Here is a 17,526-nt window from a genome sequence, read left to right as displayed (position 1 = left end):
TTGCCGTTGCACTCCAGCCTGGGTGACAGAGCAACACTGTTTCAAGAAAAAAAATTTCTGTAGAGATGGGGTCTACCTATGTTGCCCAGGCTGTTCTTGAACTCCTGGGCTCAGTAAATCCTCCTGCCTTGGCCTCCCAGAGTGCTAGGATCACAGGTGTGAGTCACTGGGCCCAGTGTCCCAGCTCCTGCTCTGATCCAGCTCTAGCATTAACCGAGCTTCGTGGCTGTGGGCAGAACAACTTCTCCAGTCCTCAATTTTCTCATCTATAAAATGAGGAGGTGGGATTAGGCCCATTATTTTAGAAATAAATGTCAAAAACAGCAAAGAAAGTAAGAGAAGAAGAAGGGAAGAGACTATGTGTAAATCACTGCTGAGCTGAGCCCGGACTTGCCACCGTGTGGATTAGATAACGCTGCTTCTCCTCACGTGGAATTGTGGGAAATTCCCCAAAACTGTGACCGGAGCCAGCTTTAGGCAAGGCTTTTTCTCCTTCTGGAAAGAACATCTGAACTCAGTCACCTCGGACTCTGCCTTCCTACTCTTTCTCCTTCTTTGTGTGGAACATTTCTCCTTCCTGATTCTTTTAGTGCATTTTTAAAATATTGAAAATAGACTTGAAAATAGACGTTTTATTTTGTTTATACGAGGTACAATGTCAAAATACAAATCATTTATAATGTGTAGATATAATAGACAAGGAAGTATAAATATAAACACATATATATGTAAAATGGCACTGAGTTGAGTTTTCTTCTTTGTGAATTCTTTGATGGAGAGGATTCGCTTGGCTCAGCATCTCTCCCACCTTTCCCGGGTCCCTGTCTGTGTGTGCAGAGCAGCTGGAGACAGGGTGGTTAGAAGCCCCAGCGCTGGTGTCTTCCCTGTAGACACCTCCCATGCCAGGAGGAGCCTTGTAATTGACAGAGAGCTTCAGGTATGTCACTTTTCTCTGTGAACTGCAAGTCAGGATGAGGGACGGAAGGTTCAGGGCAGGGTTTTTATTTCATTACCACAAGTATTCCAGGCAGTTCACACTGTAATAAAATAAAAACCTTGCCCAGAAGCCTTTGGTCTCTCCAGGGAAACTGGGCCCTGGATCCGAGGCAGGCCGGTGGTGCCCATGGGAATGCGGAGAACCTGCTTCCCTGCGCAGGAAGCGCCAACCCGGCAGTCCGTGAGATCCTGCTGGGACGTCTGAGAGGCCTGGTGGGCTTGCTCCTGGAGCCCATCTCCTTGCACCTCTTCTTAGTCATCTTTAGCTAAAGCAGATAGGCTCCTTCACTCCGGACGTAGCTGGGCTGGTTTCCCCGAGTTTCAGAGGTCATGAGAGCAGTATTCCAAGTCTTCATCTCTGCTTCTGGTCTCCCCAGTCACCGGCAGAGCCTCCATGGCTTCCATTTCAATGCTGGCCGGCGGGGGAGTTTGCCTGCAAAGCAGGTGGTTCATAGGTTTTGAAAAGAGGAGGGGGTTGCCCTCAAATCAATAGACGCTTCCCACTGAGCATGTCCAGCACTGGGGGATGGCAGGAACAGACAGAGGCCCTGCCGCAGGAGTCAGACAGAGAGCACGTAGTCCTCAGAGATGGAGAGAACCTAGAATGCCCACGTCTACAGAGAGTATTAAATCCTATCTAGGGGCCAGTTGTGGTGGCGCATGCCTGTAATCCCAGCACTTTAGGAGGTTGAGGTGGGAGGATCGCTTGAGCCCAGGAGTTCAAGACCAACCAGGGCAATATTATGAGAATAATAAATCCTCTCTAGGTATTTTCAACCTCCCCATCCACCTAAGATCCACCAAAAGCTGTTGGAGTAACTCACGCCACCCCGTGCTCACCCCACGCTTTGCCAGTCCTCTGCCAAAAAGCCGTTCAAATGGCAGGAATAAGAAAAGGAGAGAGTGACTGGGAGCCTGGCCAAACCAGACTTGATCATCTTGAAAAAAGTGATTTAATATTCATGAAGCTTTTAAAAACAGTTCTTAGCACTTAGTATGTGTGAAATAAATAAAGAAATACACAAGTCAATCAGCTCCTGAATGACAAGCACAGGGGAGGCAGGACACTGGGTGCTGACACCCTGGGCATCTGGCCGGCACCTTCTCCCGGGGCAGGTGAAACATCCCTCCGGAGGAGCAGCAACTCTTCAGGCCATTTTAAGGTAAGCAGTGTGAGCTCCCTGGAGTGAGAGCTAAAATAAGGCAGGATGCGGGTCAATTTACTGAAAATAATTTGCTAACAGCCAATTTGTCAAATGGCAAATCTAATAACCCATTTGCAAAAAACCAGTCTATGGAAAGTTCACCAAATGACCAAGTAATTTATCAAATTTATCAATTCTTCTTTTCCTTCTTCTTTTTTTTTTTTTTTTCTGAGACAGGGTCTCGCTCTGTCTCCCAGGCTGGAGTGCAGTGGTGTGATGCCGGCTTGCTGCAACCTCTGCAGACAACCATGCCCAGCTAACTTTTTGCATTTTTTGTCAAGATCAGGTTTGACCATGTTGGCCAGGCTGGTTGCAAGAAAAGCAATCCATCCACTTCAGCCTCCCAAAGTGCTAGGATTACAGGTGTGAGCCACTATGCCCGACCATACCAATTCTTCCTAAAGATATGTTTATTTTACTTTTTGAGCTTTTTAAAAATGAAAAAAATTTTTTGTGTGTGAGGATGGGGTCTCACTATGTTGTCCAGGCTGGTCTCAAACTGCTGGGCTCAAGTAATCTTTCCACCTCAGCCTCCCAAAGTGCTGGGATTACAGGCATAAGCCACCATGCCCAACTGAAATATCTTCCATATAGCCAGTAAATATTGCTGTTTTCCTCTTATGAACATATTTATTGGCTGTATATACCAAATTTACAAATCCTTTTTAAGAATATATTTTAATGTAATATTCATAAAAAGGTGGTATATACATTTAAACATATATTCAGTGAATATATTTATTCATTATAACCTGTTAAAAATATAACTCCAGATTCAGCTTTTTATATGGAAATTCTGTAGTTATTAATAATGATATTTTGAAAATTATTTTAAAAGTCATTTTCTGTTTTGTCAACATTTTTCATTTTTTGAATTTTTGGACAAATTTTTGAGTAACATCAATGTTTGTTAATTTCTCAACTGTCTATGAGGTTTATGGCATTTTTATTGGTTGGGATGGTATTCACAGCTTTTGAAGAATTTTTTTTTTTTTTTTTGAGAGGGAGTCTCGCTCTGTTGCTCAGGCTGGAGTGCAGTGGCGTGATCTCGGCTCACTGCAAGCTCTGCCTCCCGGGATCATGCCATTCTCCTGCCTCAGCCTCCCAAGTAGCTGGGACTACAGGCGCCCGCCACCACGCTTGGCTAATTTTTTTTGTATTTTTAGTGGAAGACGGGGTTTCACCATGTTAGCCAGGATGGTCTCGATCGCCTGACCTCATGATCCACCCGCCTCAGCCTCCCAAAGTGCTGGGATTACAGATGTGAGCCACCGCACCTGGCCAGCTTTTGAAGATTTATGTGAAATTTTAGACATTGGTTTTCATTATGACTTTATGGTAGCATTTCATGGAATGTTCATTTTGTCAAAAGTAGGCTCAAAGGGTCACATAATTTTTATATTGATATCACATTCAGAAAAGAACGTTTTATAACTATTAATAGTAACTAAAAGTTTAGTTTGGACAAATCTGAAATCTATATCAGTATGGAATGCTGGAATACTGGTTACTAATTGATAGAAGCACAAAATTAAGGCCAGAATGCCATTTGAGGCTTTAATCAAAGAATAATAACACTGCCTAAAGATTAGACAAATGAGAAAAGTTTAAGAAGTCAGCAAGTGGCAGAAACGTTTTTTGCCAGAAATGCTGAGACACAGAATCTCAATGATCAGGAATACAAAATTAAGGCTAACATGAATGAGTACATTTATAAGAAGGCATACCCCTATTCAATGAGGACCTTCAAGAATATATTCACGGGGATATCACAAGAAGAATGGATAGGACTGCATGCGTTGGCCACCCGGTGCACTTTCTCTGGCTGCCCCATTTACACCGTGGGCAGGGGTAGGAGGCACTTGGGCTCGGGGCTAGCTCACTACCCCTCGGCTCTGGCACTCGTTGGCCCCTACAGAAGAGGTGTGTGATAGCCAATGGCCAGGAAAGGGGTCCTTCTTGGGAGGGGGCATTCTGGAATCACTATGGTGCAGCTCTTTTCTTTTTCTTTTTTTTGAAACAAAGTCTTGCTCTGTTGCCCAGGCTGGAGCGCAGTGGCGCAATCTTGGCTCACTGCAACCTCTGCCTCCCAGGTTCAAGCAATTCTCCTGCCTCAGCCTCCCAAGTAGCTGGGATTACAGGTGTGCACCACCACGCTTAGCTAATTTTTGTATTTTTAGTAGAGACAAGGTTTCACCATATTAGAAAGGCTGGTCTCAAACTCCTGACCTCAAGTGATCCACCCGCCTCAGCCTCCCAAAGTGCTGGGATTCCAGGCGTGAGCCACCACGCCCCGCCAGGTGCAGCTCTTTTCTCGTGGGGGAATACTTCCTCTTGCAGAGGGAGTATCCACTGCAACTCACCTTGACTTGATGTAGCATGCCAGGAGAGACACAGCGCTCAGTCCACACAGCAGGACGGTGGATGTGGAGATAGCCACTGAAAGAGAGGAGACCACGCTGAGACACCCAGGAGCACATTCATTGCTATGAACTGCAAATTCTTTACCATGGACGTTCTTACAGAGGGATCCAAGTGCCTCCCAACCAGCCTGCTGCTATGGAGATTTCTTAAGGCCCATGCAATTCCCTTTATTCTATGTCTAGGCAAAAACACATTATCTTTCCTGCTGAGGGTGCCAGCTCCCTGTCGTCCCACACCTCTGCTCCTCATCTTTGTCCTTCTCGGGCAGAGTGCCTGGGGTGATGGTTGCAGGGACAGGGCAAGTCAGGAGGCAGCAGTAAGAGCCTCAAGGGTAAAGCCAGGAGTGGGATGAGGAGAGAGCGCTCCTGCTGCTAAAGCCAGGGTTGAGAAAGCAGACAGGGATACCCCTCCTCTGCTGTCCCCAGTACAACGCCCCCTTTTCTTCAACTTCACAGGTTTAGAAAGAATAGCACCCAGTGCCATTTTCCTTCCAATTTCATTTTTTTTTTCACTTGCCATTTTTTTTTCTTTTCTTTTTTTGAGACAGGGTTTCCCTCTGTCACCCAGGCTGGAGTGCAGAGGCACTATCTCGGCTCATTGCAACCTCTGCCTCCTGGACTCAAGTGATTCTCCTGCCTCAGCCTTCTGAGTAGCTGGGATTACAGGCACACACCACTACACCTGGCTAATTTTTTGTATTTTCAGTAGAGACGGGGTTTCACCATGTTGGCCAGGCTAGTCTCAAATGTCTGACCTCAATTGAACCACCTGCCTCAGCCTCCCAAAGTGCTGGGATTATGCAGGTGAGCCGCTGCATCCGGTCTACCTACAACTTTGTTTTTTTTTATTTTTTTTATTTTTTGAGACGAAGTGTCACTCTGTTGCCCAAGCTGGAGTGCAGTGGCGTGATCTTGGCTCACTGCAACCTCCAGCTCTAGGTTCAAGCGATTCTCCTGCCTCAGCCTCCCGAGTAGCTGGGACTACAGGCACGTGCCACTATGCCTAGCTAATTTTTGTATTTTTAGGAGAGACGGGGTTTCACTATGTTGGGCAGGCTGGTCTTGAACTCCTGACCTCGTGATCCGCCTGCCTCAGCCTCCCAAAGTGTTGGGATTACAGGCGTGAACCACTGTGCCCAGCCAACTTTTTCTTTTTTTCTTTCTTTCTTTCTTTCTTTCTTTCTTTCTTTCTTTCTTTCTTTCTTTCTTTCTTTCTTTCTTTCTTTCTTTCTTTCTTTCTTTCTTTTTTTTTTTTTTTTTTGATGGAATCTCGCTGTGTTGCCCAGACTGGAGTGCTGTGGCTCGATGCTGGCTCACTGCAACCTCTCCCTCCCGGGTTTAAATGATTCTCCTGCCTCAGCCTCCCAAGTAGCTGGGATTTCAGGCATCTGCCACCACACCTGGCTAATTTTTGTATTTTTGGTAGAGACGGGGTTTTGCTATGTTGGCCAGGCTGGTCTCGAACTCCTGACCTCAGGCCTGCCTTGGCCTCCCAAAGCACTGGGACTACAGGTGTGAGCCATGGATCCTGGCCACCTGCAGCTTTTGATGGCAGAGAAAGAGCAGTAAGGAGAAAGAAGAGGTCTTTTGAGAGATGTTATATATAAGAGGAGGTTAGGATTTGGGACCATTTTGAATGAGTTGAAACGAACAGCTTGGGGCACTGACAGGTGTCACCTGAAGTTTATCAGCTAGCATAGGAAGAAGGGGGTCTTTCTGTGTGATCTAGGGGGCTTAGTCGGAGGGCAGGGGAACAGAACTATTGTTAAAAACATTTGCAGGCCTGGTGCAGTGGCTCATTCCTGTAACCCCAGTGCTTTGGGAGGCTTAGTGGAGAGGAACGCTTGAGGCCAGGAGTTCAAGACCAGCTTAGGCAACATATCAAGACCCCCATCTCTACAAAAAATTAGCTGGGCATGATGGCACACACCTGTAGTCCAAGCTGTCTGGGAGACTAAGGTGGGAGAATTGTTTGAGCCCAGGAGTCTGGCGCTGCAGTAAGCTGTGATCACGCCACTATACTCCAGCCTAGGCGACAGCAAGACCCTGTCTCTAAAGACAAAAACAAAAACAAACAAAATGCACTTGCAGGTTTGACCAATGAGCCTGACTATTGTGAATTTCCCTGAAAAAACATCACCCAGTGCTCTGCATGCAAGACAATGGCACTGAGATCTGGAGCAGTGGCTGCCGCTCACTGAAGACCATGGGCCGCACACGTCATGGACCCTGGGGGCTTTGAGGACCTTTGCTGCATGACCTCCAGGCCACGCCCACATACCAAAGTAAACCTCCCAGGGCTTGGCCTTCCAATACAACTCTACTGCAAAACATCTGAGTATACGGGTGTAGGGACACTCAGAGCCCTGTGGCTGGGAGTGTAAACTCATGCCATCTTTCCCAAGGGCAGTTGAGAAGTGCACACTCTTTGACTCTCTAGTTCAACTAGAATTTACTCTTAGGGAATAGACAAATACAGGGGTATTCACTCAAGTATTGTTTAAACTCATTTTCTTTTCTTTTTTTTTTTTTGAGACGGAGTCTTGCTCTGTCACCCAAGCTAGAGTGCAACGGCATGATCTTGGCTCACTTCAACCTCCGCCTTCCAGGTTCAAGTGATTTTCCTGCCTCAGCCTCCCGAGTAGCTGGGATTACAGGCACTCACCACCAAGCCCAGCTAATTTTTGTATTTTTAGTAGAGAAGAGGTTTCACCACGTCGGCCAGGCTGGTCTCAAACTGCTGACTTCAAGTGATCCGCCCCCCTCGGCCTCCCAAAGTGCTGGGATTACAGGTGTGAGCCACCATGCCCGGCCTAAAATAATTTTCAAGACGTTAATCTGAATCTCTTATCGACAGACAATTAGTTAAATAAAATGTGGTATGCCCATATGATGGAATACTATTCAACTATTAAAAATTATAAAATAGATCTGCGTTTATTAACATGGAAAGATGTCTGCAACATCTTAAGTGAAAAAGATATTGAGATAAAAATGAACCCGCAGGCTGGGCTCAGTGGCTCACGCCTATAATCCCAGCACTTTGGAAGGCTGAGGTCAGGAGTTCCAGACCAGCCTGACCAGAAACCCCGTCTCTGCTAAAAATACAAAAATTAGCAGGGCATGGTGGCGTGTGCCTGTAGTCCCAGCTACTTGGGAGGCTGAGACAGGTGAATTCCTTGGACCCAAGGGGTGGAGGTTGCAGTGAGCCGAGATCGCACACTGTACTGCAGCCTGGGTGACAGAGCAACAGTCCATCTCAAAAAACAAATAAACAAAACAAACAAACAAACACAAAATACAACCCACAATAGGCTGAGTGCAGTGGTTCACACTTGTAATCCTAGCACTTTGGGAGACTGAGGTGGGCAGATCACCTGAGGTCAGGAGTTTGAGACTAGCCTGGCCAACATGATGAAACCCTGTCTCTTCTAAAAATATAAAAATTAGCCAGGCGTGGTGATGGGCGCCTGTAATTCCAGCTAGTTGTGGGGCTGAGGCAAGAGAATTGCTTGAACCTGGGAAGCGGAGGTTGCAGTGACAGTCATTGCACTCCAGCCCTGGGTAACAGAGAGAGACTCTGTCTCATAAACAAACAAACAAACAAAAAACACCTACAATAATCTCCAACCAGCCATGTGCATGTCCATATGCACAGAAAAGTCTTGAGGAACATATACAATGGTGGGATTCGAGATAATCTTTCTTTTTTTAAAAAAAGTCTGTTTTTTTCTCATATATTTGCAATGACACTGTAATCAGAATAAATAGTAAAATTATAGAAACAAAATAAAACAACTTGTAAGTAAATAAAAAAATAGAAAAATTGTTACAAAAGAAGTAACAGAAAACACGAGAAATTAATGAAAGATGTTTTGAGTTTTCGGACTTAACATGAATCATTATTATGACTAAAAAAGGAAATCTGTCGTAGTGGAGACGCTGCACCTGACCCTAAGCTCTGTCTTCGCGTTGGCTAGTGAGTTGGCGCACATTGACGGTGTAGGGGGTGTTTTATTGGAAAGGGCAACATGACATATAAACTGTGCTTCTGCCTTCAGAAGATCCCTCCCTGTTTCTATTTAAGTGACAAGAACATCTGCAGAATGAAACTCAAGAGAGAAGAGAGGGCTCCTGAACCAAGGATAAAACGAAGCAACTTGAACTCAGCGCCAGACCCTTGGCCTCTCCCTCAGTGACATCCGGGCAACTCCAGGGAAGCCACGGAAACCAGAATCACCAAGGCAGTGAATTAACAGCTTACCTGCCAAGCCCTCCACCTTTTATTGTTTCCTGGGGGGTGTGTGGATTGGAGGAAAAGGAAGAGAAAGAGATCTGGTGAGACAGAGGAGAAGCGAGGAGGAAGGTGAGAGGGGAAAGGTGATTACTGCAGAGGAGGCCATGAAAACCACATCTCCCCACCCGCCCCCACCTTCAGCCTTGTGCGCAGATTGGGTCCAGGACAGAAGGCAGCTGAGACAGCTGGGGGCCGGTGTTTGGCATGGATGATGAAAATGTCCTCTGGGCATATGCGGGGAATAGCCGTTCCTCAGCAACACCCGACCAATTAGGCCAATCACTGGGTATTAATACCCGTGTGTCACTGTGGCCAGAGCTCCTGAATGCCTGCATCGGATGAAGGCGATTTTGAGGGAAGAGCGTCAACTCAAGTACTCTGAGCAGCCGTCTGGTCCTGTCCTCTCTTTCTTTCTTTCCTTCTTTCTTTCCTTCCTTCCTTCCTTCCTTCCTTCCTTCCTCTTCCTTCTCCTTCCTTCCTTCCTTCCTTCCTTCCTTCCTTCCTTCTTGACTTGTCATTTTTTTTTTTTTTCCTTTTTTTCCGTTCCTTTTTTTTCTCTTCGTCTTTCTTTCTTTCAGTCCATTCTTTTCTTTCGCTTCTTTCTTTTTCTTTTCGTCTTTCTTTTTTGATTGCCTTCTTTCGTTTCTATTCTTTTTTTCTCTCTCTTTTATTTTTCTTTCTTCTTTCTCTCTTCTTTTTCTCTCTCTTTTTCTTTCTTTCTTTCTCTCTCTTTTTCTCTTTCTTTCTTTCTCCTCCTTCCCTCCTTCCTTCCTTTCCTCCTCCTCCTCTTCTTCTTCTTTCTTTCTTTCTCCTCCCTCCCTTCTTCCTTCCTTTCTTCCTCTTCTTCTTCTTTCTTTCTTTCACTTTCTCTTTCTTTCTTTCCTTGTTTTCTTTTTTCTTTCTTTTTTTTTTTTTTTTGAGACAGGATCTCACTCTGTAGCCCAGACTGGAGTGCAGTGGCACCATCATAGCTCACTATATCCTCAAACTCCTGGGCTGAAGCAAGCCTCTTACCTCAGCCTCCCAAGTAGCTTGGACCACAAGTATACACCACTACACTTGGATAATTTTTTTATTTTCATTTTTTGTAGAGACAGGGTCTCACTATGTTGACCAAGCTGGTCTCTCAAATTCCTGGGCTTACCCAAGCCTCCCGCCTTGGCCTCCCAAAGTGTTAGGATTACAGGTGTGAGCCGCCGTGCTTGGCCTAGTGGTTTCTTTTCTATCTCTATTGCACTAAGCATGTAGTAGGTGTTGAGTTCACAGTAGATACTCAATAAATACTTGATTGATCAAGTTAAGCTTTTAAAGTTCTATAAATTGAAGTAAATTTAAAGTGACATTTGCTTTTTAATGAGGAATCTGCATTTCATAATAGCTTAGGACATTCCTGGCACAGAACAGAAACTCAGTTTATATTGAATGGATGAATGATAAAACATAGAGGCAGCTCCTGTCAAAGGCTGAGCACATCGACTGCGGCAAATTCATTTCAGCCATGAAAGCCCAGAGGCATATTGCCATCCTGAGAAGTAAGTCCTCACACCTGGCATACTAAATCAACATGGTGGTGTAAGTGCTGGCATCATGGCACGCTGGCCTTTTACTTTACAATCAAGAGTCCTCAAGAACAGCTTCATCAGGGATGGGAGACCAGATATTGGAATAATTGTAGAAAGTTATTGATAAAAAGGGCTGCCAACATGGAATCAACCCAAATGCCCATCAATGATAGACTGGATAAAGAAAATGTGGTACATATACACCATGGAATACTATGCAGCCATAAAAAGGAGTGAGATCATGTCCTTTTCAGGGACATGGATGGAGCTGGAAGCCATCATCCTCAGCAAACTAACACAGGAACAGAAAACCAAACACCACGTGTTTTCACTCATAAGTGGGAGCTGAACAGTGAGAACACATGGACGCAGGGAGGGGAACATCACACACTGGGGCCTGTGGGGAGAGGCAGATGGAGGGAGAACATCAGGAAGAATAGCTAATACATGTGGGGTTTAATACCTAGGTGATGGGTTGATAGGTGCAGCAAACCACCATGGCACACATTTACCTATGTAACAAGCCTGCATGTCCTGCACATGTATCCTGGAACTTAAGGCAAAATTAAATTAAATAATAAAAAAAGGGCTGCTAAGTAAGCCAGTAGATATTTAAGACAATGAAACTATGAACCGTATTTCTTAAATATTTATTAAAATGTTGAAGCCCTCAAATTCACTCATTCATTTGCTTACTCGTTCGATATTTATTGAGCATCTACTATTTAGCATTTACTGTTGAATTAAAAAGAGCAAAAGCGTAGAGCTAATCATTTATATAACTTATTTTAAAAAGCAAATTATGATATTGGTAGTATCAATGGATTGATTGAAACGTCAGTTAATTTACTGAGCGACCACTGTGGTAAAGCATTGTTAATACTTTCTTATGAAGACAGGCTCAACTGATGGCTTATTCATGCAGAAGTAGCAACATCCACTGATGTTCAAGGAACCAGTGAGTAGATCTGCCACACATAACTTGTGCTCCTGGATCTCAGGGTGGCTGATCCAACATCAAACACCTGAAGTTTTTTTGTGTGTGGCGTCTCTGTATTTCCACAGTTCCTGGCACAGAATTATCTTTGTCCATTGTAGGCATTTGGTTAATGTTTATTACATTTCAGAATTTGGGAGAAAGTTTGTGTGTGTGTGTGTGTGTGTGTGTTTGTGTGTGTGTGTGAGTCTCGCTCTGTCTCTCAGGTTGGAGTGCGGTGGCATGATCTCGGCTCACTGAAACCTCTGCCTCCTGGGTTCAAACAATCTCTTGCCTCAGCCTCCCGAGGAGCTGGGATTACAGGCACACACCACCATGCTGGGCTAATTTTTGTATTGTTAGTAGAGACAGGGTTTCACCATGTTGGCCAGGCTGGTCTCGAACTCCTGGCCTCAAGTGATCTGCCCACCCCGGCCTCCCAAAGTGCTGGAATTACAGGCTTGAGTCACCGCGCCCGGCCCCGGCTGCTTTTTTAATCTAATAAAAGTCATGAACTGGAAAAGGCAGATTATAGATTATAGCCCATCATCAAATAGTTGTTGGAAAATCTATTTAGAAAAAATGACCCCTGAACTTTACACGTAGGATTTTATCCTACAGATATTCTTGCACCTACGGATTTTCAATTAATGGCTGTTTGTAAGATAACCACAGAATGTAGCAATCACATGTCCAGATAGGGGGTTGGCTAAATTCATGGTGGGAATTCCATACAACGGAATATTCTGTAACTGTTAAAAATAATGAGATGGTTTTTGTGTCCTGGTATGGGGGGATCTACAAGGTATGCCAGCAAGTGGAAACAAACGTGGTACCGAACAGAAGAAATGAAGCAACTGTCCAGCATTCCTTATCCTCTATGTGTTTATTTGTACCGTCTCTCTGGAAGGATGCCTGGAAATCTGGTAGCAAGTGTTGCTTCCTTCCTGCAAGCGGTTTTCTGAGTTAGAAATGGGATTTACTTTTCGTCTTTTTTCTGAGACAGGGCCTTGTTCTGTTGCCCAGGCCAGAGTGCAGAGGCGTGACCACAGCTCACTGCAACCTCCGCCTCCTGGGCTCCAGCAATTCTCCCACCTCAGCCTCCCAAGTAGCTGGGACTACAGGCATGTGCCACCACGCCCAGCTAATTTTTTGTGTTTTTAGTAAAGATGGGGTTTCGCCATGTTAGCCAGGCTGGTCTTGGACTCCTGGCCTCCAGCGATCAACCCGCCTTGGCCTCCCAAAGTGCTGGGGTTATAGGTGTGAGCGACCTCGCCCAGCCTGATTGTTTTTTAAACTATTCTAATCAATTAACTGCTAAAATGTCCAAAGTCACTTGATGTTTTCCCAGATGACGTTTGATGCAGGTAAAAATGAGACCACAAAAACACGAGTCATTCTCTAGCAGGAAAATTTATAAACAGAAGATTAAAATAATTTTGGCCCATATCAAATTACAGTTGGGTTTTTTGTTACTTTGGAAGCTTGTCAGCCTGGAGCATGACTTGCTTTCTTCTCATTACTTGCGTTCTTCCTCCCTGCCTGCTTCCCTTCTTCCTCCTGTTCTCCCCTCCTCTCTCAGCTCTCCTCCCCTCCCTTCAGCTTTTTCTTTTAGTCTTGCAAACGCTTTCCCCTTTTCCTCCTTATCGTCACTTGCACATTCTCTTTTCTATTCTCCTATCCTTAGCATTGCATGTGTCTTCTGTAAGGAGGAGCAGTTTTTGGTTTCATTTTGTGTTGTTAACTTTTTTTCTTTTTCTTTCTTTTTTTTTTTAGACGGAGTCTCGCTCTGTTGACCAGCCTGGAGTGCAGTGGCGCGATCTCGGCTCACTGCAAGCTCCACCTCCCAGGTTCACGCCATTCTCCTGCCTCAGCCTCCGGAGTCGCTGGGACTACAAGCACCCGCCACCACGCCTGGCTAATTTTTTGTAGTTTTAGTAGAGAGGGGGTTTCACAGTGTTAGCCAGGATGGTCTCGATCTCCTGACCTCGTGATCCGCCCGTCTCGGCCTCCCAAAGTGCTGGGATTACAGGCGTGAGCCACCGTGCCTGGCCTTTTTTTTTCTTTTTTTTTTTTTTTTTAATAGAGGTGGGGTCTTGCTATGTTGACCAGGCTGGCCTCAAATTCTGGCCTCAAGTGATCCTCCCACTTCGGCCTCTCAAAGTGCTGGGATTACAGATGTGAGCCACCATGCCTGAAAATGTGGACAGCTTCTCTGTTAAGCGCACGGTGAGGGATCGGCAGCTCCTGGCAGAGATGCTGTAATGTCAGTGCTGGCATTGGCACCTGTGGCTTTGGAGGCTCCGTACAAGGGAGGTGGACCCTGCTGTGTAGAGCTGTGAAGAGCTAACCTTGAGCCCTTTTGTGGGGTGCTAACACTCTGGGTTCAACTCCAGTCGCCTGACAGCTAGAAGCTACCAATATTTAGAAAAACAGGCACATCAAACAGAGAATTCCATAAGGCAGCTATTGTTTAACTTATTATGTGATGGAGGGCTTCTAAGTGTGGAAGGGACCGCTGTCAGGATTGTGCTGGGCAGCAGGCCTGGGCCAGGACCACCCAGCACCTGGGACTGCGGTCACCCTGATGATAAACATACTACACAAAGGGACACACTTACCAGTGGTGTTCGCTGTGGCCCTGTGGATACACACCTGCGGAAAAGAGAGGACAGCATCACGGCTGGAGTCCTAGAGGTCCTAGATCCTCATGAAGCAGGAGAAACTCTGCACAGCTCGGCTCCCATCTTAGCACCCTCGGAGACTCGTGGCTGGCGTAACCAGACTCGTTTTAGCAAAGAACAAGCCAGCTAGCTCACTGAGGTGCTGGCCACACTTAAGAATCAGATAAGCTTTAGAGAAGGTCCACATTACCCACAGCTCCTCCATTCCACAGATCCCCGGACTGCAGGCAGCTTCCACCACCTCCTACTGCGGGAGGGCGCAGATGCTACTCAGAGTCTCAGCACAGGCTCTGCTGTGCGGGTGACAAGGCTGGCCCTGTCACATCTTGGCGGGTGGGCTGTTTTTCTCGTTGCCCCAGCCACAGAGAAAGCCACGGAGAAAGAGGCCAGGCCAGGAGGCTGTGGCTGGTGGCCGGGGGCAGCAGGCTACCCAGTGAATCCCGACTTTGGGTTGACGGTATAAAGCTGCCTTGTGCTGGATCTCAGCCCCGATCTCAGAAGCAATAGTGAGAAATGGACCTCTCCTGGGGCAAAGCGAGTGCTAACCTGGCGGCTGGTGGGAGGCGGATGCCGTGAGTTCCCAGGTCTTGGCTGTCGTCTGAGAGGGGCCGTGGGAGGACTCATGACTGCCTATCTCTGTGGTTCCTGTGGAAGGTGATGTGGAGGGCACCAGCCGGGAGCTCGGGACAATGGCTGCTGTTGTGGCCGCTGTGGTGTTTGAGCTGGGAGATGAAGCTGTGGGCTCTGTGGAAGAGGCCAAGGCAGGGAGAGCATCAATGTGCAGACTCCCCTCCTCTCAGCTGCAGCACGGGGTGATGTGGGCGCTGCCGTAGTGAGTCACCCTGGCCAGCCCTCCCTCTCCCACAGCAAACTGCTCCTTAAGAGGGTGACATAGCTGTTCCTCAGAAGGGCCACAGGACCTGTGAAAACACTAAAGAACATGGCTACTATCACGGCACGTGTAAAGAAAAGATCAGCCAGACACAGCGGGTCATGCCTATAATCCCAACACTTTGGGATGCTGAGGTGCGAGGATCGCTTGAGTCCAGGAGTTTAAGACCAGCCTGGGCAACATAGCAAGACCCTATTTCTTTTCTTTCTTTTTTTTGAGATGGAATCTCACTCTGTCACCAAGGCTGGAGTGCAGTGGCACGATCTCAGCTCACTGCAACCACTGCCTTCCGGGTTCAAGCAATTCTCCCTGCCTCAGCCTCCCGAGCAGCTGGGATTACAGATGCACACCACCATGCCTGGCTAATTTTTGGATTTTTAGTAGAGATGAGGTTTCGCCATGTTGACCAGGCTGGTCTCAAACTCCTGACCTTAGGTGATCCACCCACCTCGGCCTCCCAAAGTGCTGGGATTACAGGCGAGAGCCACTGTGCCCTGCTGCAAGACCCTGTTTCTACAAAAATAAGAATAAAAATAAATTATCCAGGTGTGGTGGGCGTGTGCCTATAGTTCCAGCTATCTGAGAGGCTGAGGCAAGAGAATCACTTTAGCCTAGGAGTTTCAGACTGCAGTGACCTATAATTGAGCCACTGTACTCTAGCCTGGGGGACAGAGTGAGACCCCTGTCTCTTAAAAAAAAAAGGCGGGGAGGGCAGGGGGTGGGTGGGAAGAAAAGAAAAGGTGTTAAAGATCTGAGTCGTTCAGCTTGTTTACTAGAGAAGGCAGGCCCAACGTTGGAGGCTCAGCTGAAAGCAGGTGAAGCTGCGTTGGCCGAGGATGCTCGGAGCGGGTGAATTTGAAACACGTGAAGCCTGGGCTCTGGCCTGAACTCTCCGGGCTGTGTTGGAGGAAAGCATCCTGATGAGCTCGCTGCCAGGAACAGAGGCTGCCTTGGGTTCAGAGTCTTCCCTGTCTTCTTTGTCCTTCCCTGGAAGGTGGCTGCCCCCGCAGTGTAAAGGTACTGTTCCCTCTCCATGAAAAACGTGTCTTCTGTTGTGACAGCTACGGAATTTAGGAAATGTGGGACCAAGCGCTATGGCTCTCTGGATGCACTGTTGTTGCTGCGTTCCCATGGTCTCCCAGCCACACAAGTCATGAGAAGTCCTCACATCCCCTTAATCCTTTGTCACCACCTCGCATACAACTTGCCCTGCCCTCACTGCCAACGCTCCAGGGCTCCCTGCAGACAGGGCGCACCACGGCGTCCTCAGCCAAGTGCCCACAGTCGTGCCAGCTCGGGTCAAAGGCTGCTGTCACATCGGAGCTTCTGACTGCACAGTTGTGTCTCGACAATGGCCATCGGACCAGGCATTTGGGATGCGAAAGTGGGGATGGGAGAGGCTTACTTGATAATCTCCTTGGGTTAACGAGATGTGACTCAGATCAAAGGGGTTGTAGAATTACCTCAAGTTTAAATGGAGCCAGACCCTCAACCCCTTCCTCCCTGTGCAGGTGACTCACTAGGAGGGAACCTTGTTCAGCTGCTTCTTCCTCCCTCAAGCTGCAGGCCTCAGCCTTGGCCACTTAAGAACCACCTGGGGACCGGGTGCAGTGGCTCACACCTGTAATCCCAGCACTTTGGGAGACTGAGGCTTGCGGATCACCTGAGGTCAGGAGTTTGAGACCAGACTGACCAACATGGTGAAACCCTGTCTCTACTAAAAATACAACAATTAGCTGGGTGTGGTGGTGCACGGCTGTAATCCCAGCTACTCAGAAGGCTAAGGCAGGAAAATCACTTGAACCTGGGAGGCAGAGGTTACAGTGAGCCAAGATTTCATCTCTGCCCTCCAGACTGGGCAATAAAGCAAGTCTCCATCTCAAAAGAAAAAAAAAAAAGATCCACCTGGGGCTGGAGAGCAGTGATTTCCAGCTTGCGCCCAGGCCAACAGGAGCGCTCAGATGTCAGTGTGTATCCACAGCTGACAACCGACACTCCACAAAGGATGGCTGCATTTTGTAGTATGAATGATCACAGACAGGCCCATCCCTGGGGGCAAAGGAGTAGGCAGGGGCCAGGGAAAGCCACAGGCTGGACGATGCGACACTAAAGCCAAGAGTGAACTGTAACATGAAGGTATCATAGCATGCAGGGCAGAGGATCCCAAGAAAGCATCCAAGATTTCAAATTTTATGAACACTGAGAAAATGCTGAGGAAATCGGTCCTGACAATCTCCAAAGACTCTGTTGAAGCCTGGGACACTGGCAGCTTTAGGCAATGCCTCTACAATAGAGCAGTCACCGTGATGTGCTGGTGTTTAGGTCTGGTTGGGCGGGGGGCAGCTCTCCACGGATCTCTGATGTTTCTGCACATCCTGTAGACAGGGGAGCTGACTGCCCTTTCTCTGGACCATCCTCTCAAGGGTGCTTCTATAGCAAGCGCCTTGGAAGATAGGGACATGGTCTCCCCTGGAGCAGAGAGCGGGCGTGA

The 17,526-nt window shown here is 47.1% G+C and overlaps 1 protein-coding gene across 8 annotated transcripts in view; it reads right to left on the bottom strand.

Moving 5' to 3' along the window:
- The window catches only part of IL15RA (interleukin 15 receptor subunit alpha), a 51,052-nt gene that overhangs the window by 13,175 nt on the left and 20,351 nt on the right, over window positions 1-17,526 (bottom strand). For 2 of the 8 annotated variants that reach the window (XM_030940137.1, XM_030940136.1), the window contains 4 exons: window positions 14,690-14,887; window positions 14,090-14,114; window positions 4,565-4,648; window positions 591-1,429 (listed from right to left, as the gene is read on the bottom strand). In XM_030940137.1, the coding sequence (XP_030795997.1) occupies window positions 1,318-1,429; window positions 4,565-4,648; window positions 14,090-14,114; window positions 14,690-14,887 (419 nt within the window). In that variant the 3' untranslated portion in view covers window positions 591-1,317. Of the gene's footprint in view, window positions 1-590; window positions 1,430-2,036; window positions 2,190-4,564; window positions 4,649-14,080; window positions 14,115-14,689; window positions 14,888-17,526 lie in introns of those variants that run through there. The other 6 variants (XM_030940131.1, XM_030940134.1, XM_010366510.2 and 3 more) reach the window with 5 other exon arrangements.

Source organism: Rhinopithecus roxellana, chromosome 11 (assembly GCF_007565055.1).
Source record: "Rhinopithecus roxellana isolate Shanxi Qingling chromosome 11, ASM756505v1, whole genome shotgun sequence".
NCBI lineage: Eukaryota > Metazoa > Chordata > Mammalia > Primates > Cercopithecidae > Rhinopithecus > Rhinopithecus roxellana.
The sequence above is the reverse complement of the archived record's forward strand: the minus strand, read 5'-3'. Positions and strand labels throughout refer to the sequence as shown.